Here is a 25,678-nt window from a genome sequence, read left to right on the forward strand (position 1 = left end):
GCTTTGAGAAGAGTGAGACTCATTGTCAGCTTAATGTCATGTTGGCTAAGTGTCTGTGTCAGCTAAATGTTTTGTAGGTTAAGTGTTCCGTTGGCTAAGTGTCCGTGACTGAAAAAATGCATACGTATCCAATAAGTACATAAACTGGTGTCATAAACACTATATTTTATGAAATTAGGGTACTTAATCTTATTCCTTTCAAAATACTCTACATGATTCATCACCAATGCTGACCTATCAAGGAAATCGGATGTTTGAACAGAGTTTTTCCAGTCGGTGTAACATTCAGTTCTTCTCAGCTTTTGGTTAGGTGTTAGCAACTTTGGGATAATTTTTGGATACAATTTTCTCATCTCCAAATGTTCTCTTAAATCTGTGTGTGCTGATGATTTTCCTAAGTTCAGTTGATAGCAATCGTCTGGGTAGTTAATCAACAAGTGGAAAGTACAAGAAACCACATATGTTCAGTGTTGTCTTCAATACAGAAGGATGACAGTCGTCAGGCCTTGCCTCATCCGTGAAATCTCCAGAGCCTTCACCGAAATGCTTGATTCACTTAAAGAGCTGTTTTCTTCAATGCATTGTTTCCATAATCACCCCTCAACATTTCGTGAATTTTACAAGAGCTTTTTCCATGTTTCACCAAAAATTTTATGTCCATTCTTTGTTCCATTTGATCATTGATATTCATAGTCGCCAAAGGGTGGGGGAAGAACATCATAAAAAAATTTACCTCTAGCTCTACACTTGTCTTGACAGTCTGCCATTCCACTGTGTCCCCTGCCAACAGAGCAGCAAGTGTGCATGGCCTAACTTCAACTCAAGGTGAAGTTGTGCTGTATCTCTAATGTCATTTCTCTCATTAACTGCTATTGAGAATGTTAGAAAAATACTAATTTCACATTTATCTTGGAAGAACACACCCTTTTTCTATCACTTTTCTTTTACTCTTTATTATAGGCATGCCTTGCATTTTAATCTCTTCATTAAAATCACAGTGATAATTTTATTTACAACTTTAATTCAGCAAGATAAAATTTCATGTGAAAGCAATACTCAGATGTTTTGCACTATTTCAAATAATTGGTATTGTATAACATAGGTCCAGTGATGAGCACAAGTAACAGGTTTTACAAGCTGTGTATTAGTTTGTCTCTGTCAGTTTAGCAATATGAATTTCGTAGCTGTACATCCAGCTTACCAACTAGTAACTGACTCGAAAATAAATGTACCAACTTATAAGTGAAAAGAGGGAAGGGGGAAAAGGAATATACTAGAATATAAAATTCCTACCAGTTGTTGGCTGGTGAGTTCAACTAGTAACTGACCCGAAAATAAATGTACCAACTTATTAGTGAAAAGAGAGAAGGGGGAAAGGAACATACTAGAATATCAAATTCTTACCAGTTGTTAGATGACAGTTTCAACTAGTAACTAACTTGAAAATAAACGTACCAACTTATTAGTGAAAAGGGAGAAGGGGCAAGGAATATACTATAATATAAAATTTCTACCAATTGTTGCCTGGCGAGTTAATTTATTGATTGTTACTGACATGACCTCCCACCTTAGCTCAGGCAGCTCAGCATGTAAGCATACAAAGTTTATAATTTTTTTATTTAACTGACATAAATCTAATCATTTTATTTCTTCTTCATTCAATAGCTTATAGAATTCCTCACTCTTATTCTGAATAAATGCCGACGTACCTAGTGAAATTTGTTAACAACTTATCGCTGAGTTCAAACAACTAAGAGGGAGACTCAAGAATGGGTAACTACCCTTTGTTTCACTCAAAATAAGATGAACAGTCGCCCCTTCCTTGAGATTACAACAAAGCCTCCACTCAGGCTTGAACTCTAAATTAGAACTAAGTGTAACTTGGCCAAAGCTAATACAAATCTAATGTAGTTGGCCCTGAATTTAAACTAGCCGGCGAATATCAAAAGGCACGTAATCATACGGCCGAGCGTAACAGCTTCAAAAGAGAGACTTAGCCCGAAGGCAAACACGTGCTGCTCAGGATTCCTAGCTCTCTCTCTCACCTTTCTTAAATACTTCTTCTAACTCATTTGCATTCAGCACGATTCTAAAAACTCATTCTGGTAGTGAGCTATAAGTTGAAACAAGAATCGATAGGAAAGCACATTGAAATTAAAGTAACTGTTATAAAATTAAAATATACTTTACAAGCTATTATGTGTATACACATAATGTGTATCTCTCTGTTATTTATATATTGTCATTTCTTGAAATACAGTGATTCATGTATTTTTTTATCAGTTGTTATATTTGTTACATACGTATTTTGGGCTGTGTGGAAACTCGATAGCTAGGTAATGATTATTGAAATTAGTGTTTTTATATTTTCTTTATAAACATTATGTTGCTGTATTGATGCAATATGTTGTATTGAAATATATAATAACTATATTAAAACAAATTCCTAACTAAAATGTTTGGCAATCTGCATAAAATTGTTTTGGGGGCACCAGTTTGAGACAATGAACTACACCACTCTTGCAGAATTTGTGTGAAATACTCCACTAAGTATTTGATAAGTGTTCCAGATTTCTTTTAATTTGTGTATGCAACTAGTTATGTATGTAAAAGTAATTGTTTAAATCAGGGTTTCTTAAAATGTGGGCCTGCAGCAGGGGGTTGCCAAAAATGTTAGCAGTTTTGATATTTCTTTAACCTATTATAATAATTTTACTATTACCAAATATTTTTACATAATGTATCTGAAAACAGATAAAGATAAGCCAATACAGGCAAAGAAAAAAAAAATGTTTCAACACATTATTTTTATAATATAAACGTTTATTTTCCTTTCTTTGCACATGACGCTGTCATCTCGTCTGTTACTTATTTAAAATTTTCACACTATGTTTTATGCCTTAAAACTAGAAGTAAGAGTTAATGACCTAAAACTGCAACGGTATGTTACAGTACAAGTGAAAAATTTGGCAGTTTCGCTCATGTGCACAATGCTTATGGGGTCCCATGAAATTTTTGTAAATATTATGGGGTCGCGACTGAAAAAAGTTTAAGAAACCCTGGTTTAAATTAAGATATAACTAAATGAAGTACTTATTGTAAAAGACAATTTACCAGTGTATGTGTACTTAATGAGATTCTTTCCAAAACTGCCAATATTTCGCTGATCTGTGAAGAAATTCTTGTTATGAAATGTTTTGTTACTTAAGTTAAAAATAAGTTAAAACATATGTTTTTAGTGACTGGCTATTACATTTACTTGACGTCCAGCAATCTGAAGCACAATTTCCGAAGAAATCCCTTCAGCTCCTCTTTGGCAGGTATATTTAGCTTCTCAATCTTGTTATTTTGGAAAGATGTAATTAATTTCCTAGCAGATGTCATTTAGAATAAAATTCATGGAAAAACATGGATTAAAATTTTAAAATTGTCTTAAAAGTTAAAGGATGGTTGAAAATTAGTAATTAAAATAAGAAAATTATGGAATGACATTTTTATTTAGTATGTAAATATGTGGTAAGAATCTTATATATCCATGGTTTCTTAAAATTTTTGTGACTCACCAGTGGCTGAATAGTAAAGCTGTTGAATACTGGTAGTTTGACCCGGATTCTTATACCAGTAAACAGACTGGTATCATGAAAATTTTCATGGTTTTTCACATGTATAGTGGTTTTCATGGTTTTTCACATGCTAGTTTCCTTTTAAAAGTTCTCTAAAAACATCCCTCTTAGGTAGATAGCTCTTACGGTGCTGTGCCATAACCCAGCTGACCCCTGTTAAATTTTATGGCTTTGTGTATTTAGTAAACAATAGAATAATATTTTTGAATGAGTTCAGTATCACTACTTTTGAAAGACGTTCATGTTCCATTATAAGTACTGAATGATTTTTCTATTAAAAATTTAAATCAGTACTGTTTTAGCATCAGAAGTTTAATTTTTACATATCTAGTATTTTTTATCATATTTTTAAGAAATGAAAAAAAAAGTAATATTAGCTAATTTTAAACTTTACAAGTTTTTTGGAGACTATCTGTGTATAGTTCTGTAAGTAATAAGTAACAGTTATTACTTACCTGATAAGTAAGGCACATAAATAAAAGCAAAATCATATTTGCATATATTTGTACTGGATCAACCAATAATAATTTGTCAAGAAGTGCTTATATTTTCAATAAAATTTTGTAAATATTAATTGCATTTAATTGGAAGTTGTTTCTAATTCTCGAGCACATTTAATGCAATGATGGTAATTAAAATATTGTGTAAATTCAAATTCACAGATTTGAGGAAATTTTTATAATTTGGCAACCGTAGAATTTTAGCTTTAGCATCTGTTTGTGTCAGTGCAATAAAAATGTGTTATTGAATTCACACAATATTCTAAACTAGTTTGGAAAGTTTTATGAGAGAGTTTGCTTTTATCGTAGACGTAGTTGTTTTATTAAAAAACTCATTGCCAAGTATATGAAAATTAACTAATATTTTGAGGATTATGCCCTGCAAATTTTGTAAATGTGTTTAACATTTTATCAAATAATATCAGTTTTCTTTTATGTTGCTTTCTCTTTTGTTTGCCATTCTATCCATTAGGGGTCATTTTTGTGTTTTAAAGATCCTTAAATCTCTTTAACCTCTAAGTGGCAAGGCCATGTGTATATGGCCTAGAATATCACTACACCATTGCAGCAAAGGGGGCAGTCAGCCTTCTTTGCTGCAGCTATTTCAAATCAATCGAATTGGAATTATCAACTATTTAGAATCTGTGAAGGTGTGTATATAAACAGTCATGCGTTGTAGCTAGACGAAAGGCAACTACAGCACTGCTTCTGGGGGTAGTCTGGGAGATTAAGGATGTCACCGATTCAAAGTTTATTTCTTGTTCTCTCTTTTAGTTGTGACAGTTGCTTGGTCTTGAGGGCCATGTTGATTTAAACCGACCTGGCCATTTGAAACTTGAATAATATTTTCGCATCTTCTTTTGACCAGCTCATCTGCGTTTCATTTCCAAGAAAGCCACAATTTACTGTGGAACAACAATTTTATGTTTTTCATGCAATTCTCATAGTAGGACTACATTGCATTACAGATGTCGAAAAAGGAGCTTGGCAATTGTAAGCAATTCCCAGTATTGCTGTTTGAGAGTCTGAGAATATGATGAACTGTTCAGAAAGAGAAGGATAAGCATTTACATAGGTCAAAGCAACTTTAATCATAATTCAGCCTCCCCATCGAATGCGGTCTTGTCAGTTCCCAGAAAAAGATAGTGTGAGAAATGCTCACAGAAAATTCCGGCTCCTAGAACACCATTTACATCAAGCTTTGAGCCATCAGTAAAGATATGCAACCAAGCATTGAGAGGAAAATGCTTATAAATAATTCCCATACCCTACAGTACAATAGTGAGTCTTTGAAACATGGTTCAAAAGATCCAAAAACTAGGAAGTCATTATAACTTCCAAAGGGTTAGTAGGTGGTAATAATGGTGTAGCCTGAGTCGAAATCTTAAGCCCATCCATTTCTCTCGAAGCAGCTTGCAGGAAGCCATCCTGACTTTTCAGTCTGCAGAGGCAAAGCCCAGAATTAATCTAATGTCCAGTATGTGGTAAACATATTAATTTTTGATAAAGCTTTTGCAAACGTTTCAGTCTATTCATTCTTTTTGGAAAGACCATAATGAGTGAGCATTGCAATAAGTCATTACAGGTTTTATGAAGGTCCTGTAGGTAGCAAGTTGAGGTTGCACAGCCCCATCTAACTCCCACGAAACATTTGAGCAATGACATATGTGAGGCCAATTTTACATGCACCCGCAGCACTCCTTAAGCTACACATGCTCGCTGGGTGGTGCTAAATGAGTAACAGGTTTGCAACCGAGATTGTTTTCTGAATCAAAATTAGATTAGTAAGTAATTAAATTAGAAAGATTACTTATTGATTTTCCTTTGCAAATGCAGCCTCTGTCATGAAATTGTGAATAGTAATGATGAATTGCGTTGTTATTCAGCGCTGTCTGTTTGTATTTCGTTCGAAAGTGGCACTGAACGATGATAATAGACTAGCTTACATGATACTCAAGCACACAAAATGCTTTCTGCTGTTGCATCGTCATGTTGCAAAGGCATCACTGAATGCAGGGTCTTCTTCCTTTGGCCTCATATAACTCATCCTTGATGCTTACATCAGTTGTGCTTATGGTGCTATTTATTAGTGAAATATGAGATTACAAACTGCTGTAATCTGATATAATTAAATAAATAAATAAAGCTTGTAAATCTTGGAGTGTATTTTGACATTTAACATTCAACTGTTGAGATTATGTGTAATCTGATTTATGTGTTTTCCATTTTTCTCTCATGAGAAAAATATGCCTGATTGGAATGCATTTGTTATATATAACTTAATAATGTAATCTTAGTTAAATATTTTATTTTATTTCATTTTTAGACGTGGCGTCAATTCCAACAAGTCAAAAAAAAAGACTTATAGCATCTGGACTTTGGGGAGTAATTCGTCATCCCAATTACTTGGGTTTGCTCATAATGGCAGTCGCATGGACACTTCCATGTGGTGTGTATAAAATAAGAATTTTATGTTCTGTGTATTTTTTTAGTGCTTCCTATCAAAACAACTAACATTTCTTAAGCTTCTGAAATCATAATGTATAGTATAAATAATTTTTAATGTAATAACAGAGCTGTTGAAACATGAGCAGCTATAGGTAAACTATAAAATTTCTGTTGATTTTATTGAGTATTTTTAAAACACTTTGTGTGGGAGTTCTATTGAAATACAAAGCATTGTGTTCAGCTATTCAATGTGTACAAGAGTATTACATTAAATTTATTTATTGTAAATGTGATAGGAAGCTGTTTTTTAAATTATGAGTTGTAAAAATTCTTGATTCTTTCCCAGAGTGCCAGAAGTCTAGCATTTGGATTTTATAAGGTTTACTGTATTATTATCCTGTGGAAAAAATTTGAAATTCTGAATGAATAATGGAAATAATTACAATTCTGTCATTTTGTGTATGTATCTCCATGTTCAAGCATTACTAGTTCATTAGTATAGTATTTACTTTTAAAGCATAGTAGAGCACGTCTATTGTGTTAGTAAATGCTTTATTTTACTAATATTAAATAAATGAAATAAAAGATAAATTAAGGTGAAAGAGAATAGTACAGCTGGTAACCTCACAATTAAAATATCGTCCACAGGATTCATGTAATGATGAACATTTCTCACACACTATCAGTTCTAGAGGCACGTAGGCTCTTGAGAGAATACATTTGTTCTCGTAACATCCACGGCTAGCTTTGGATAATATGACCAGCTTGGCTACAAGGAACTTGAGCATCGAAGGAAACCAATAATACCGATTCAAAACTGTATCCATTTTTTTTTTTTTTTTTTCTTTTTCTAATCCAGAGTCTTCAGAAATTGAGTGCAGTTTACTTTCTGTCCCCACTTTAGAAGGGCATTTGACAGGCTTTAATATTGCACAGCTAATTATTAAAACTTTAAAAGAAAATGCAGTCCCTCTCGATAATTGCTTAGCTCTTAGTGCCGATAATTCACCAGTATTGGTAGGCTTGAGAAGACTGGTGTTGCAGGCATCTTAAGAAAGGAAAATTGAGATTTGCAGATTATGAGATGCACCTGTCACTTCTTAAGCGCCGTTCCCACTGGGGTTTATCTGAGCTAACGGAGTCAGTTCCCTGTGTCGACTAGCTCCGCTGTGCCTGCAGTTCAGATTTTTCAACTTGCTGCTCTCTATGAGGAAAAACTGGTTTTGGGGATGGGTCGACTATGTTAGTTGTGTTCGTTAGCTCAGATAAACCCCAGTGGGAACGGGCCTTTAAATTTAGCAGCTGAAAAAGGGGTAGCTTCTTTACCAATAAATGTAGATGAACACATTGTTGATATTTATTATTATCTTGAAAGGAGTTAGTTCTAAAAGGAAGGAAAAATTGAAAAAGTTCCAACAGCTGCATAACAGCAGTTTACAATTAGAAAACTTGGATAAAGTTATAAAATCAGCTAGGATTGACACCCAGTGGAGTTTAATTGGAAAACTGAAAGATGCTGATGGAATTTTAAAATATAGTGAACTGCCTAGAATTATGTTGGCCATCTTGACAGTTCCCCATAGTAATGCAGAGTGGGAGAGGATTTTCTATGTTGTTGCGAAACCGAGGACTAAATTTAGATCTAATATTAGTGATGACACATAAGAAAAAATTTTATTAGCGATAGCAGGCCTACGTTGCAATTGCTATGAATAAAATTATGAGGTTTCGTTCTTAACGAAAGCAAAACCTGCCACTGTTCATAACATTTGTACAAAAAACTGAATTTTTTTTTTTTTCGATGCAAGTAATAAAAATATTTTTTATGTGTAAGGTATTTTTATGATGCTTGCATTTAAGAATTAGTAACTATTTAAAGTTAATTGCTTATTATTTAAAACTATATTTTTATTATTTAAAAAGTCTTTTTAATATTGTGAAAAATCTCCTGATTTTTGAGTGTGATAGGTTGGCAAGTATGTAAATACCATTATGTGTTACGAACGCGGTGTATTCTGTGCACTTTTCATATGTGTCTACATGGAAAAAGCCATTTTTCAAATCTAGTGTCATGAAGAACTTTGATTGTTCTAAACAATCAAGTATTTCTGGGATTAAAGGCAATGGAAATTTGTCTTTAATAATCTTATTTAATTTCCGATAATTTATGCATAACCTCTTGGAAAAGTCCCTTTTGTTACACAAGACTATAGGCGCCGAATAATTAGAATTGCTAGGCTTTATTATACCCTCGTTCAACCATTCTTTAATTTGCTCAACAATTTTTGTTCCAACAAAGACATGTATCTTCTATTTTGAAAGACAGGAATTTCATGGCATAAATTTATTTGCATCTTGAAGTCAGATTGCTTATTCTTCCGAGGCTGATATGAATTAATTAATTTACACAGTCTTTCTTTATGTTCCACATTCGAAATATGCAATAAAGCAATCCCGTTGACAGAAATAGCATTCACCAGATATGAAGGGCAATTAAATTTCAAGCCACGTCCGCTTTCGGGATTTTTTGTTCAGATTAAGAGATTATAGTTTAAGGCGATTGCGAAAGATCATAAACATTCTTCAATGACATACCAATATTCAAATTTCCCATAACGCAACGAACGTTAGCATTTCGATATGACTCAGCAGTTATCAAGTTTACATTACTTTTATTCCGATGAGAAATTATTTGAAGGCCATTCTCCGTAGAAGAGAAGTTAAACTGATTCATTACGTCAAAACCTATTACAATTTGATTACATAATGACTTAACAACAAAAATTTTCGTACGAAGTGAAAAACAGAAATAAAAAAGCTAATGGTATACGTTTGCTTTGATTCAATTCCTTTTAATGTGATATTGCTAAGATTTAAACTTGGAGAACCAATTTGTATATGTAACTCTACACTTCATAATGTAACATCTGAACTAGTGTCAACTAGAATATCAACTAAATGATTATTTATTTCTATAGTCTTCATAATTCTACTATTATCAGAAATATGCTGCACTTAATCTTACTTCTCGCTGTTCTGGTTTTGACAGTCAGTCGATTTATGCCCAAATTTTTTACATTTAAAACATTTTATCCCACTCAATTTGTTTATACACTGAGACGATTTATGACCAAATTCCTCGCAACTAAAACATTTCACTTCAGATTGATTTTGGTTTGATGACGCAGGCTTACTTCTATCTTTAATATGAGTGTCTACTTTTGGTTTCGAATTTTTAAGCTTATCATTGTCCGATCTCATTCTATCATAAATTTTTAGCTTTTGTTTAAATTCAGATATTGTTTCGCAACCATATATTATAGTTTTCCTCACCACAGAATCGAGAATACCATCTATGCCACATTTAATTACTGAAGCATCTTCAACGTTACCTCGCGAACACATTTCTTTCATTTTCAAAAAATAATCATCTAAAGATTCATTAGGCATTAATTTACGCTTACATAACATTTCATGCAATTCAACTGAATTAAAAGCTTTACCAAATTCAGATTTCAAAACCTTTTTTAACGTACACCAGTCATTAACATTAGGTTCACTCTGTATAAATAGTTTTGCTTTACCTTTTAATGATCTTTTAGCAAAAACTAACTTATGCAAATCACTCAGTTTCAAAGAATTTATGACATCTTCAAATTCATCAATCCATTTATCAACATTTTCATATGCTTTACCAGAAAAAGGATTAACAATACTTTCAATATCCGAAAAACTAAGATGAGGTTTAAAATGATCTTCAGTTGGAAGCTGCATACTGTTATTTACTTGAGACTCATTAAAACTAGGATTGTCTTTTTGATTATCATCGAGCATTACTTCAAAAATTTTATTAACAGTTTCATCTTCAATATCACTATTTTCTTCATGCAAAATATTTACAAATAATACAGATAAATCACACAGAAAAGAGACAATTCGGGTTACTACTTCCGTTTTCGAAGAATTTATACATAATACATTACAAACTTTAATTAATTTGTTCAAAGAAAAACTATTCTGCACAGTATCTATTTTCTTATTACCGTATTTATGCGAATCTAATGCGCATCCCCATTTTAAAACTTTAAATAATAAAAAAATTGTTTGCCGGCGAATGTAATGCGCATCAATGATATGAGGAATTTATTGAATCTTATTTTATACAACAATGGATTTATACATAAAGTAGCAGAACATAGAATTAACCTATTAGTGGGCTATTGTCATGTGAAACAATCATTGTTAATTAGCACTACCATATATACGGTACCTATCGTAAAATATGAACATTAAATAAATCGTAACATTTCTATCTAGCTAACAGTTTCTACAATCAGTGATTAATAGTAAACGTCTTTATTCACTAATGTTTTCATCACTGGAATCCTCGCAGCTCTCTTCGTCAGAAGCAGATTCATTTCTTCATTCCTCATCATCGTCATCGTCATCCTCGGCGTTCCAGAGCACGTCATCGTCACTGCCATTCAATGAATTTGAAATGCAGCATTTCTTGAAAGATTTCACAATTATTGGTGCTTCAATGCTTTTCCAGGCAGCAGAAACCCAGTGTGCAACAATGTGCGGTGCAGCACGCTTATTTTTTCATGTCGGGGTCAATACACGGTTTGGCTCACAAAACCATTTTTCGTACTCCGCCTGAACGTTCCCCTTAAAAGGTTTATTTATACTAACGTCCAGGGGTTGTAACACAGACGTCATCCCTCCAGGAATGATAACAAGATCACTGCCTAGGCTGTACATCTTCTTTTTTACATCATCGGTGAGATGACCACGAAATGCGTCCAGACAAAGCACTGATGGTGGATTAGAGAGCCCACCGGGACGGCGTTTCCATACATTTCGGAGCCAATCAAGCATTAATGATTCCGTCATCCACCCCTTCTCTTGGTTTCGAATCAGGACATTATCTGGGAACAGCTTTTCATTCTTAGGGGTTTTAGGGCATGTTTTCCATTTGCAGATTAAGAAAGGGGGAAGTTTGCACCCGTCTGCTGTTATTGCCAGCATCACTGTTACGCGTTGTTTTTCACATCCAGAAGTTTTGATGATAACTTCCTTAGTTCCCTTCTCGGTAATGGTGTAGTTACGAGGCATATCAAACCAAATTGCCATCTCGTCAGCATTGCCAATTTGCCCCATTGAAAAATTCTTTTACTTCCGAAGTGTGATGACATACCGCTGAAATGTTAGTAGTTTTCCCTCAAAATCTGCAGGAAGCTTTTGGCATATTGTTGTACGGCGTCTTAGAGATAAACCCATCCGCTTCATAAACTGATCCAGCCATCCACGGCTAGCCTTAAACTCTTGTTTCGGTATTCCAAGAACTTCAGCCTCCTCTTTTGCTTTATTTCTTATGGTGTCACTAGTCACAGGTTGTCCATTCTTCCTCCTTTCACGTACAAATTCCAAAACTTTTTCTTCAATTTTAGGGTGTTTTCCTCTGCGAGGGCCAGTGAATTTCTTTCTACTAGCTTTAGTTGCAAACAGTGCCAATTTCTGTTGCCGCCACAAGCGAACATTGCTCTCAGATACGTTGAACTCTCGCCCTGCCTTTCTATTGCCATTTTTTTCAGCATAAAGAATTACTTTAAGTTTGAAAGTAGCGTCATATGACATTCTTCTCTGTTTGCCCTCCATTTCGTGACTACGTACTCTGCAGACTGTATCCTCTATGCAATAATGTGTCAACGATAAATGTAACAGTAAATGTAGTCGAGAAATTTGGTTGACGTCATCGGCGAACTTTGCACTCGAATCTAATGCGCACCCCAATTTTGAATACTACATTTGGCCAAAAACGATGCGCATTAGATTCGCATAAATACGGTAAATTCTTCAGAATATGGTTTAAAAATAAAGCCAGTAAATTCACCTAATCTTTTCCGGTTATTTCGGTCTCCATCAGTATTAAAAATAAGCTTATGCAAACTTTTGATTTCAGAACTTTTACTGTTCATTCAAGCTGCTTCCAATTCTGGAATTTCTACTAACTTCATATTGGAAAGAAACTTTTGTACTCACGCGACAGATGATCATCTTCAATTGGTAATCCAAACACTTAAAAAGTAATCCAATAAATCCAACAACTTGTAAGAACAGTCCACTAAATTCACAGTCAATCAATACATAGTCGAGCACTCAAGAATACTATTGGCACACTTTCGACTTAGAGTTTGTTGAGTTCGCGCCACCGTTGGTCACCACATTTTGTAGCATTTACTTTCAAAACATAGTAGAGACGTCTATTGCATTATTAAGGGCTTTATTGTACTAATCTTAAATAAATGAAATTAAAGATAAATTAAGGTGAAAGAGAATAGTACAGCTGGTAACCTCACAATTAAAGTCTCAGTCCACAGGATTCATGTAATGATGAACATTTCTCACACACTATCAGTTCTAGAGGCACGTAGGCTCTTGAGAGAATATGTTTGTTCTCGTAACATCCACTGCTAGCTTTGGATAATATGATCAGCTTGGCTATAAGGAACTTGAGAATCAAAGGAAACCGTCTGTTTCCACCAACTCTTGGAGGATTTGCAAGCCGTCTGCTTGCCTCGCTCCTTCCCACGTCTGGAAGCTATCTGGCGTTGTCTCGACTGCTCCACACTCTCCTAAGCTGCGATGACGTCACCTCGCTAGGTATTCGCTAAGTCAGCATAGGTCGTCGATGATCTCCACATTAGTAAAAGTATTGTTTTTAATTGTGTAATAACTCTAAATAACCAATATTATTATGTTTTATTTTCATCATAACATAATTTAGGATCCTAAAAGGTACTGAAGTGCATTACATGATTCATGTGTTGATTATAGTATCACATTTGATGATAAGTAATATTAAAAAAAGTGATCCCACACCTAGTTTTTATTTGTGCAGGTGTCCCCTATGCATTGAAATGTTCCTATCCAGATCTTGAAAAGAAAAAGAGAGGGATGAGTTTTTTTGGGGGGAATGAGAAACTATCTTTGACAGTATTTTATTATTATATTTTGCTTTTAAATGCAGTAAGTTAACAAACCACATTTTCATTTTCAGTCCATGGTATTTTGGGGGGTGGGAGCATTTTTTAAATTTTATCTAGCCCTGTGCACAATAAATGAAGTTAAAAAAGTCATGTTTGTTTGGAGTAGAATGTTGCACATACTAGTTGTTTTCATTGGCATACCAGAGAAGATTGATGAAGGAATTAGATTCTAATGCACTTAAGCTGGGCTAATAGAGCCATGTGCATGTTTCCTTAACTTTCAGATTTGATCCAACTAATTTTTTTGCTCAGTATATCATTCTTTCTTTCTTTTTTTTTAAAAAAAAAAAAAATCAGTACAGCAGTAGGATCATTCAAAAATTCTTGAACTATTTTAATGTAAATTCTGCTGTGGGGAGCATTGCATGGTCGTGAGAGGACATGGATGCAAATATTTTAAATAATACTTCGTATAATTTATAGTTAAGTACCATATTTCATGGGGATGGTAGCCATGGCTTAATTTCTAAAATTAGAAGTGTGGAACCCCTATGAAATTGCATGAGGAAAGATGAAAAAAATAAATAACCTGTAAACAGAAAAAAATAAATTAACTAGTAGCAAATAATTCAGTAATAAATTAAAGTATGGAAACTCCATGAGGCTTAGGCTTAAATTTCAGTTTCACTGAAAAGTAGAGAAGCCTGGCATCGGTTAAATTTAAATGAATTTTAACGTTTTCAAAGATTGCAAGTAAAATGTATAATATTCCAATTAATAGAATGTAAGAAGAAATGCTAAATGAGGATAACATGACAGAAGTCTTCCATTGCGGTAACAGTGCTTTAATCATCAACCTCCTGACTGGCACAGAATTTTACAAATAGAAACCAAATTTCCAAAACCTGCAATGAGAAAGAGGTTGTTCCTTGATTTTAATGCTAGATTGTTCCTGGTATTTTATAGGTGGATTTATGTACTTTTAAATATTGGGTCTGCAGTTTTTCAAATTGAAGCTCATTTTTCTCTAGTTATTTTTTACTGCTTATAAGGAGCGACCTTGACCGAAGCAAATTTTTAAAGATGGTCTTTTCTACTCACATTGCATAATTCTATCATATGTTGTCACATAAGTTTTTGTTTTAGTGAAGTGGTAAAAGTGGAGAGCCCATATATTCTTTGCATTTAGGCCATAAAATTCAGTTTAACAGCAATATTGCAAAGTAATTTTAAAATGAGCTTATCTTTAGAATCTCTGATACACAATCTCGCATGCTGGAGATAAAAATTTTTTTTCTGTACAATGTTGCCATTGCTCGCTTTGAAATCCTTGAGTTTGTTAATCAAAAATTCTTTAAAGTTTGGCAAAATATGAAAAAACAAATTCCAAATCTGGGCTTCAAAATGTCCATATTTGAATGGAGGACTACATTATTCAAAATTTGATGTCTCTAGGTACTGTTGTCTTTTCACAGTGCGAGAAACGTACATACATTCATGCAAATTCTTCATTATTTAATTTCTTTAAATATAATGCCGGGCTCTAATATTTGGTGGAACAATTTGAAAAGTGATACATTTTTATAATGAGTCGACGCAAAATACCAAAATGAAATTAATAGCCCAGGGCCTAAAGCTCTTTGGGCTTAAAAATAAGTAAATAAATAAATAAAATTTAATTATTGTTAAAAAGATGTGAAATACTAATTCAGAAGTCAAACAACAAAAATCAGCGTTAATTCACAAAATTTTCACAGGACTAGTTTCGATGGTTTTACCGAACCATCATCTTCAGCTGCAAAACCGCAAATGAACAAGATAGGAAATAATGTTTTCTGGTTTTGCCAACAGATGGCGCCACTTGCTTATTCTTGTCCAGGCTTTCTTATGTAAACATTATTTCCTATCTTGTTCATTTGCGGTTTTGGAGCTGAAGATGATGGTTCGGTAAAACCATCGAAACTAGTCCTATGAAAATTTTGTGAATTAACGCTGATTTTTGTTGTTTGACTTCTGAATTAGTATTTATTCGGCGTGTTATTGTGTCTTAAGATGTGAAATGTTTCAGATTTTAAATTACGTCCAAAGGGGTGTTTTTTTTTAACATTTTTTGTGTTGCCTTTATTTATTAAATATATTCACTTAAAATTCAGTTCAAGAGCAATATCGCAAAATAATTTAATTTGAGCATGTCTTTAGAATTTCTGAAATGAAGTCTCACGTGCTGGAGACAAAGATGGATTTATTGTACAATGTTGCCAGTGATCACTTTAAAATCCTTGAATTTGTTAATCAACAATTTGTCAAAGTTTTACAAAATAAGAAATCGATAATAAAACAAATTCCAAATTTGGGCTCCCAAATGCCTATATTTGCAGGAGGATTACATTATTCAAAATTTGATGGATCTAGGTACCGCTGTTTTATCACAATGCGTGAAACATACATTAATTTAAGCAGATTCTTCATTATTTAATTTCTTTAAATATAATACAGGGCGTTAATATTTGTTGGCAATGATTTGAAAAGTTAAACAACGCTTATAGTAAATCAACACAAAATGCCAAAACGAAATTAATAGTCCTTCTGGGCAAATTCCCCCTTTGGACTAATTAATAGTAAGCAATGCAGCACAAAGTCTGAGATTGGGAATTATCAGGATTTTAGTAGATCATCAGTTTAAATCTAGTTAAAAAAATATCTTCCTGCCTTTGGAAGTCATTAAATATGTGGCATTAAAATAACAAAGCAAATCTCTTATAATTGGGTGAATTTTTTTCTTAAATTTAATATATTAATTTAAATTTTGACTATGGAAATTCTTGTAGAAAGGGACACAGATAAAACTACGGTCTATGTACTTTATTATGCACGACTTTTAAAAAGTTCTCACTAAAAATTTAATTTTATTCTAGAATTACCTTTAAAATATAAAGTTGTTTTTGAACATACGAGGGCTATCCAGAAAGTAAATTACGTTTTGGAATAAAAAAATAAACAAAGTATAGGAAACAAATTTTATTATATACAGATGAAAGCCACACTCAAATACTACTTTTCTACATAGTCACCATACAAATTAAGGCATTTATCGTAGCGATGTACGAGCTTGGAAATTCCTTCGTCGAAAAATTCGGCCGCCTGCGCCTTCAACCACTTCGTTACCTCTTCTTGCAGCTGTGCGTCGTCATCAAAACGCTGCATAGCCAGCCACTTCTTCATTGCTGGGAATAGGTGGAAGTCGCTCGGTGCCAGGTCGGGACTGTACCGCGGATGAGGAAACAACTCCCACTTAAAAGATTCAAGAACTTTACGAGTGACATTTGCCGTGTGGGGCCGGGCGTTGTCGTGAATCAACAAGATCTTAGAGCTCAACATTCCTCTGCGCTTGTTTTGAATTGCTCTTCTGAGTTTTTGGAGAGTTTGGCAATACCTTTGAGAGTTTATTGTAGTGCCTCTTTCCAGGAAGTCCACCAAAATTACACCTTTTCTGTCCCAAAAAACAGTCGCCATCATCTTCCTTGTCGACATTGTTTGCATGCATTTCTTGGGTTTTTGGGGAGAACTTGTGTGCCCCCACTGCATTGATTGCAATTTCGTTTCACAGTTCACATGTTTCACCCATGTTTCGTCACCAGTGACGATGCGATCAAGTAAAGAGTCACCATCCTTATGGTAAGCGTCCAAAAAGTTCAACGCTGCAGCCATTCGCTGATTTTTGTGGTCCTCTGTCAAGATTTTTGGAATCCATCTTGCACAAAACTTGTGGTAACCAAGCTTTTCGCTGATGATTTTGTGCAACAAACTTCGCGAAATTTGTGGAAAACTCAAAGAAGGTTCCGTTATTGTGAAATTTCGATTTTCACGGACTTTAGCATCGACTTTTTCGAGAAGTTCGGCGGTCACTATGCTGAGTCTCCCACTTCGATCTTCGTCGTGAACATTGGTTCGGCCATTTTGAAATCTTATGACCCACTGACGCACTCCACCTTCAGTGATAATGTTGTCCCCATACACTTCACGAAGCTGCCGATAGATTTCTATCGGTTTACAGTTTTTTGCAGTCAGAAACCTTATTACTGAGCGCAGCTCGCGGGATTTTCAATTAACGCAGACATTTCAAACCGTCACAGTATCTGAACGGAGCACAGCACGAACCTCTCACTAGCATGGCTAGATGCAGACTGAGCTGCGCAACGCTCTGACCCCAAGATGGCCGCGCTAGCCCCGCCCCTAGCGGACACAGACGGAAACGTAATCTACTTCCTGGATGGCCCTCGTACTTTTAAAAGAAAACGGGAAGAGAAAAAAAAAATAAAAGACAGTTTTTATTTGAAATAGTTCTTGTTAAAGTGTAAAATTTATTATAAAATGATGTAGATTAAAATTCAATCACTTATAAAGCCTACAGTTTTTTATTTATATACTTATAAAAGGAATTAGGAATAGAAAAATTTGAAAGCGAATTTAAATATAAATTACAGAAAATAATTCATACTTCTGTAAAAAGGCTAGTATGAGAAAATGGAAAATTATAACTTAGTAAATGATTTGCAGACTTAAAAATTTTATTATTATTTAAAGTGTAATTTTGTTTATTGCCTGTGGTACTGGGAAAAACAATTTTTGTGCAATGTTTTTTTGCACTCAAAGCATTGGCACGGATTTAAATAAGTGACGCTGAAAAGTCTCTACAAGATTATGTGTGCCAGAATTTCTTAAAGATTGTGACTGATATGCATGAGATCCAGGAACGCTATGAATTTTCACTTTCATTTGAAGTAAATTTAGAGTTACTTCTCTTTGAAATCTAAGATGCAACAGTACTTGACTATGTTTTTATGTGCATATGTATTCAAAATCCATTCAGCAACAACACACATGCCATTGCATCATTGAATAAATTCCAGTACCATTTTTTACTCTGAAAACTAAGGACGATAAGTCCCAAGAAGTCAATTTAGCAAATTTACTTCTCTCATTCCTTTACTATTCATCTTTATAAGATGTAGCTGAGGAATATCAGTTTTCTTTTGTACTTGGCAAAAGTGTTTTGCATTCTTTAGAGGCTCATTGAGATGCAAAAATATCCTTTAAGAGCGTTTAATACCCCTTTCTCATGTCGATTTTTAATAACAGATGGCGCTACGAACGTTGAGCGATAAATACTCAAATCTGTAAGACTACCTACAGCCTGGTTACTATGGCAACGAAGCTTCCCTTCCACTGTACTCGTTTGGCGGGAAAGTGAGTAAGCCATAAAACACTTCCCCTCAGTTGAACAAAAGACCTGCTGTCATTTCTTCCGTCTGTGACTCAGACTGCAGGGTATGTTTTGAACAGGAATAGAACTTTTCCACTTTTGTGTTGAAAGATATCTGCGAGATACGTGCAGCAGTCGCTATTTCTTTTCGCAAAATTTGTTCATCACGCTTTTCAGTGTTGCGTAATGTTTCATAATTTGCCATTATTCTGCGGAAGAAAACAGTTTTTAAAAATACTAGATTTTTAAGCATTTCGGTAATTTCATCGCGACATAAAAATTATATATAAATGATTTTATACTTGATGATATGTGTATACATATATAGCATGCACATAATATTCCATTTACTCATCCATCCATAATATTTCATAAATTACCATCCATAATATTCCATAAATACGTGTTAGCACTTTCCAGAGCTTTATATATATTTTTTACTTGTATTATAAAATCGTATAACACTCCTAACTATTATTTTTTTACTTCAAAAGTGGATAAATCATTATGAAATTTTTCTAGTACACGGAGAAATGGTCTATGTATCCATACACATAAACGTAGTAAAAGATACTATTCTTGATTGAATATCTTTGGCAGCAATATCAAGATGCAACAAAAATTCGAAATCAATTAATAACATGCATTTTATTACAAAAACACTAGCAGGACGTATTATTTGCACAAAAAACTTAGTGTGGAAATAATTTGCGGTACATTATCTGAGATCCGCTTTGAATAAAAACTACATAAAGTTTTATAATGAACAATCAGTTTCAAGATTTCACTTGATATTGAAATGCATAAAATCAAATTGCGTTTCTATGTTTCAGGTTTATAAAATACAGCTGATAATTGAAGGGGTAATGTACAAGTTCATAATACATGATAAGGGGGAAGAAATTCCTAAATTACAAAATTGAATATTATATTTTAGTAAAGTAAAATGATACAAATTATAGATACATCGTAAAAAACGATAATATTTATATATATATATTGTATATCGTATATATATATATATATTATATATTTATATGTATATGTACTCTTTTCCGGATGCAACTGTAACTACGTACTGAGCTGGTTTATCATCTTCCTGTAGCGATGCATTTGGATTTGCTGTGTATGAATTTGTTTCATTGAACAGGAACAAATAGGAAACAGAATATTGAAAATTGAATTTGTTTTGAGCATTAGTAATTTATATATGTTAGATTGACTAAAAAGAGTATATTCATGCATAACGTATAAATAAGCGAAGTGAATACTTTTTGGCAATCACCTTTCTAGGATGATCATTTTTGAAAATAACCAGTACTGTTGATAACATAAACACCGGTACGATCTATCTGCCTAAGGGAAAGGATGCCTTCGTGGAAGATTCTCTAAGGGGAATTGACTCCTACACACGTTACACAGGGTAAAACCACGAAAGCGCAGCCAGTCGGATCGAGCTACTGGTGTTCAGCTACTTTACTGCTTCGTGCCTCATTTCAAAGCGGATTCGCTATATATGAAACAGAGCAATGTGCTGTTACCGTATTTAGCAGCCTGCCTTTTTTCCTTGACCTACCATAAAAAAATAAAATAGGAAAATTATAACAGCGTTTCTAAAAAGATGCTTTGCTATATTCTCATTAAATCTTTATCATTCTGCGCTACTAAAAATGAAGTACGATTATTTCAAATTCAAAATTTTATAACATTACTTTACAGAAAGTGATCTCATGTCTTCTAAAAATGAAATCCCACATCTGTTTCTATCCAAGCGCTTACTTTCTAGACAAAGTAATTTCAGTGCAACGTATGTTCAGTTTTATCTAACTTTGAACTAGAAAAAAAAAAAAAAAAAAAAAAACTATGTACATAACAGGCAAAGATATAACAGCACATAAATTTACTCAATTATATTGGATTACCAGAGGAGAAAAAAATAATCCGATGAGATAATTCTCTGAAAATTCATAAACGCTAAATTAAGAATAAATTTTATAAAATGTTTGCTAATGAATACATGTATTTGCATAGTAAGTTTCCTTTTTTAAAAATTTTTCCATCTTTATCACGTTTATCGGAGTGTCGTATTTAACTTCACAATTATGCTCCGAAATTTCATTGCTGTAGATTGGATGATTACCAATATATAATCCTTTTAGTAACCAGGGCCAGTATTAGAGGTTTTTGCTGCTCAATACAATATCTGTGGCTCTTACTTCTGCCACGCGCCGCCAGTGGCTGAGTGGTTAAGAATATTGATTACTGGAAGTTAGACCTGGTTTCGGTTCGATCCCAGGCGAACCAGGTGGCTGCATGGTTTGTTTTCCTGTTGTGCAATATGAATACGAGCCAGTTTCCTTCAGCAATTAGGCTCACCCGCGCCCGAGCGGTTAAATCACTGAACACTGGTAGTTCCGACCTGGGTTCGAATCAAGGCAAACGGGCTGGCTACATGGGCATTTTCATAATCTTCCCTGTGTGTAACGTGTATGGGGAGCTTTGCTATAAACTAAACTAAGCCTTCAGAAACTTCCTCCATGAAGGCATCTGCTATCTGCCACCTCGTGGCTTTGCTATATTCAAAGAGCCTAACCCAATTCTAGCACTCAGTTCCTCTCTAAATTCTAGCGGGCGAGCGCTAAAGTCGCCTATTACTGGTAGTTCAACCTTGGCACATTATCTGAGTTCAGCTTTGAATGAAAACAACATAAAGTGTTATAATGAACGATTAGTTTAAAAATTTCACTTGATACTGAAATGCATAAAATCAAATTGTGTTTCTACAGATCAGATATATAAAGTACAGCTGATAATTGTAGGAATATCAGGTTCATAAAGTACAGTTGATAAATACATGAGAAGTGGGAAGGAATTCATAAATTACAGAATTTAATGGTTGTAACGAAAATTTTAAGCACGAACGTTCTTCATAAAGTTATGAAAAAAAAAAAAAAGCAGTCAGTACCTTTAGTGCGGGTAGTAATCACTACCAAAAATCTATGCTTTTCTGCCAATGTTTTGGTAGTTTTTCAAAACCTTCGGCTCGGAAACTTGGTGGCCCGAGTCCAAACACAGGTCAACCTCATTTCGGACGTCTTGTGCAGAAGTGAAGATAGGACCAGCAAGATGTAGCTGCAAGTGTGAAAAAAAGGTAGAAGTCCGAACGTGCGATATCGGAGTTATATGGTGGGTGTGGTGAAAGATCCCTTTCGAGTCCGTACAGAGGCCAGCCGGTGAATGCAGACACATATGGTATTATCTTGATGGAACATTACCTTTCTGCGCCCGAACTCAATTCGACTCTTTTCCTTGATAGCAGTGTCAACATGCACTAGCATCTCGTTGTATCCTTTACTGTCAAGGGTTTTACCTTTTTCCATATACTATATGTGATTAATACCACGGCAATCCCACCAAATACAAAAGAATGATCTTTTTGTTAGTCAAATTACGCTTTACGATGCTGCCGACGGACTCACGGGCACAGATCAACTAAATTTTTGGCCTATGTTGTTGAAATAAATTTATTTTTCAACACAAGTGACTATCTGGTCCAGAACTTTAACTTTGCGTTGATATTCGAGAAGAATAGTACAGGCTCGAACACATCTGACCTTATCTGCTTGAGTCAGCTCATGCGGCGCACAGCTGACTTTTATGTGATGCATAGTGCGACTAATGAAGAGATTCAATTTTATGGATCTCACCACGGCAATCTCACCAGATCCATAGCATGATCTTTTCGTTAGTCAAATTATGCTTTGCGACGCTGCCGTCAGGCTCACCGGGCGCAGACCAGCTCTGTTTTCGACCTGTATTGTTTGTGTAAACTTGTCTAACTTTGAACGAAAAAAAAAAACTATGTATATAACACGCAAAGATATTACAGAACATAAATTTACTCAATTTTATTGGATTACCAGAGGAGGAAAAAATACTCAGATAACTCTCTTAGAATTCTTAAACGCTAAATTAAGAATAAATTTTATAAAATGTTTACTAATAAATACAAATATTTTAAATAATAAATTTTTCCATCTCTACATATACCACGTTTATCGGAGTGTCATATTTGACTTTACAATTAAGCTCCGAAATTTCCTTGTTGTAGATTGGATGATTACCAATATACTTACAATCCTACTAGTAATCAGGGCCACTATTAGGGATTTTTGCTACTCACTACATTATCTGTGGCTCGTACCCACACGCCACCAGTGGCCGAGTGGTTAAGACTACTGAATACTGAAAGTTCGAACTGGTTTGGGTTCGATGCCAGACGAATCAGCTAGTTGCATTGTTTGTTTTCACCGTGTGTAACATGAATACAAGCCAGTTCCCTTCAGCAATCAGGCCCTCCCGCGGTAGAGGAATTAAATCGCTGAACACTGGTAGTTCCGACTTGGATTCGAATCAAGGCTAACGGGCCGGCTGCATGGACGTTTTCATAATTTTCTCCATGTGTAACGTGTATGGGGAGCCAATTTCTCTAAAAAAAGTTCAACATAAAGGCATCCTACCGTGCTTTCCCATAATAACCTAATCTAAGCCTTCAGAAAATTCCTTCACGAAGGTCTGCCATCTTAAGAAGGTAACCCTCGTGGCTTTGCTACATTCAAAGAGCCTAATGCAATTCTAACAATCAGTTCCTCCCTAAATTCTAGCAAGCGAGCCGCCTAACACTGGTAGTTCATCCGGAGTTCAAGCCTCGATGAACGAATTGGATGCATGACCGATTTTGGTGTTTTTCAAATTCACCTGCTTTGGCGTAATCAAACTCTATAATTCTAAACAAACTGGCGTTCGGTTCGGCTCCAGCGGCTCTAGCACCGCGTTCCAAATTATAATTACAGTTCAACAAATAAATGTCCGGCGTATACATTCGAATAATCTAAGTAAAAAAAAAGGGGCTTTTTAATTTCTTCCACAAGCTAGCATGCATGCACATAAAGCGAATAAAGAAAAACTTATGGAGTGCAATAGGCTTCTAATCCATAACATATTTAGTTAGTGATCGCCATCATTGGGAGCTATAAATATGCTATGTTGACAGGAAGGAGAAAATTTTACTTCCTGAGTGAGCTAATTCAGAACTAGTGTTATTTCATCTGTCATCTCAAATTTAGGATGCCAAGTTACGTGACTAACAAAAACCTAATATTTATATGAAGCTTGATAAAAATCAAAGTTTTGAAGACGGTATATGTGATCACATTCGGTTGATTACCATTATGATCAGCAAATAACAACAGCAATTTACTGATGTCTTTCTTATCTTTATATTCAGATGTAGTTTTCAGAGCAACTAGAGAAAATTTATTAATTACTTTTATTATTCTTGATACTTTATACGTACGAAAACACATACTTGTAGGAAGAGAGATCTAAATATCATATTCGAACAAATAAAAATAAATCGTGACTTGAAGACCCTAGAGATACGGCTTCTGATTGCTTTTCAAATTTTTACCATATTAGTAACGATATAATCGAATAATCTTTCAAAGATTATTGTTTACCGATTTTAGGTAACAACTAGAAAACATTTTTTCAAGCTTATCCTCAAACAAGTTTGCTATTGGTAATGAATACTGCTGTATCATGAATCAGGTACGGCGCTATGCATTTTGCTGACTTTGTACGCAATAAATTCTGTTGTCAAGTGCCCTTTCCCCAAAATTCTAAAATTTTATTGCTTGATGCTTCGCTGAATTTTACAATTTTGCTGTACCTAAATTCTGCCGTACCGGCAGTGATCATGATTTCAAATCCCCCCCTCCCCGAGATTTACTGTGTTATGTGAAAAACAGCTCACAAGTTGCTAAGAATAGCTATGAAACTGGTTCCACAGCTTTTAGCAACGGCCTCCCGTTGTGCGTTTGGAAACTCAGCTTTTGAAAGAAAAGGAAGGGGAATAATTTCTCCCTGACTACAGTATAGATCAGGTCTGTGACTTTGAGCTACTGCAAAATGTTCTGAAGTACACTTTTTTCTGTTTCGGCAACATTCATCTTGAGAATTCAACACCTGTTCATTAGCCCTTAGTAATTGACAGAAATGCTTTTAGAAAGTAGTGGGTTCATTGATACCAACAAAATGGTTGGTATCAATGAACCCACTACTTTCTAAAAGCATTTAAAAAATGGTTGGTATCAATGAACTGGAGATACATTAGTTTCAGTTGTTGGGTTCAAATGAACCTTTCAAATACTAAAAAAGTCCTTTTGCATAATCAAAAGGATTTCATCTGAGAATAATTTTTCTACTTAAAAATGAGTTTTGCAGTACTTTTTAAATACTACTTGTATTTTTATTTTCGAAAATTTTCATAAATGTTGTAATTAATTATTTCCAATTTTAATAACTCGCAGAAAAAGCACAATTTTCAAGAAATTTTTTTATTATGGTTATTCAAACTTATACTAATATACAGCATCTTTTATATTCCTTATACATTTGACACTGCATGTAAGTTTCTCTTCCTTAGTAACTCCTTACCCAGAGACGTCTCAATGAAAGCCAAATCATGCACAAAATTTACACCTGGGAAAAAAAAAAAAAAAAATATGATAAAATATTTTTAACACCATATACTCGACAACAGAGTACATCACATACCCCCCCCCCAAAAAAAAGAAATTGCAAGAAATACAAATTTCTAACAGAAAAATGCATTTTCAAACAGCTGAAATTGTTTCACTTTCAGACCACATGGCTGAAATTAATTCATATGAGACCACATGGCCAAAAATATTAGGCCCCTAAAAGCAGAATATAGTTTTTAAATGTTCAGACAATCTTCCTATGAGAAGAATTCCTTTGAGAAGTACACATCTGAACCAAAATTAAAAAACA

The 25,678-nt window shown here is 34.3% G+C and overlaps 1 protein-coding gene across 3 annotated transcripts in view; it reads left to right on the forward strand.

The window, feature by feature from the left end:
• Positions 1-25,678, forward strand: part of LBR (lamin B receptor) — an 85,227-nt gene that overhangs the window by 47,011 nt on the left and 12,538 nt on the right. For all 3 annotated transcript variants that reach the window (XM_085814781.1, XM_085814782.1, XM_085814783.1), the window contains exons 10-11: positions 3,240-3,320; positions 6,450-6,572. In XM_085814781.1, coding sequence (XP_085670907.1) covers positions 3,240-3,320; positions 6,450-6,572 — 204 coding nt within the window. The remainder of the gene's footprint in view (positions 1-3,239; positions 3,321-6,449; positions 6,573-25,678) is intronic.

This window comes from Stegodyphus dumicola, chromosome 4, assembly GCF_044657685.1.
Source record: "Stegodyphus dumicola isolate Sdum_Otavi_A_Nest chromosome 4, ASM4465768v1".
In the NCBI taxonomy this organism is placed as follows: Eukaryota; Metazoa; Arthropoda; class Arachnida; order Araneae; family Eresidae; genus Stegodyphus; species Stegodyphus dumicola.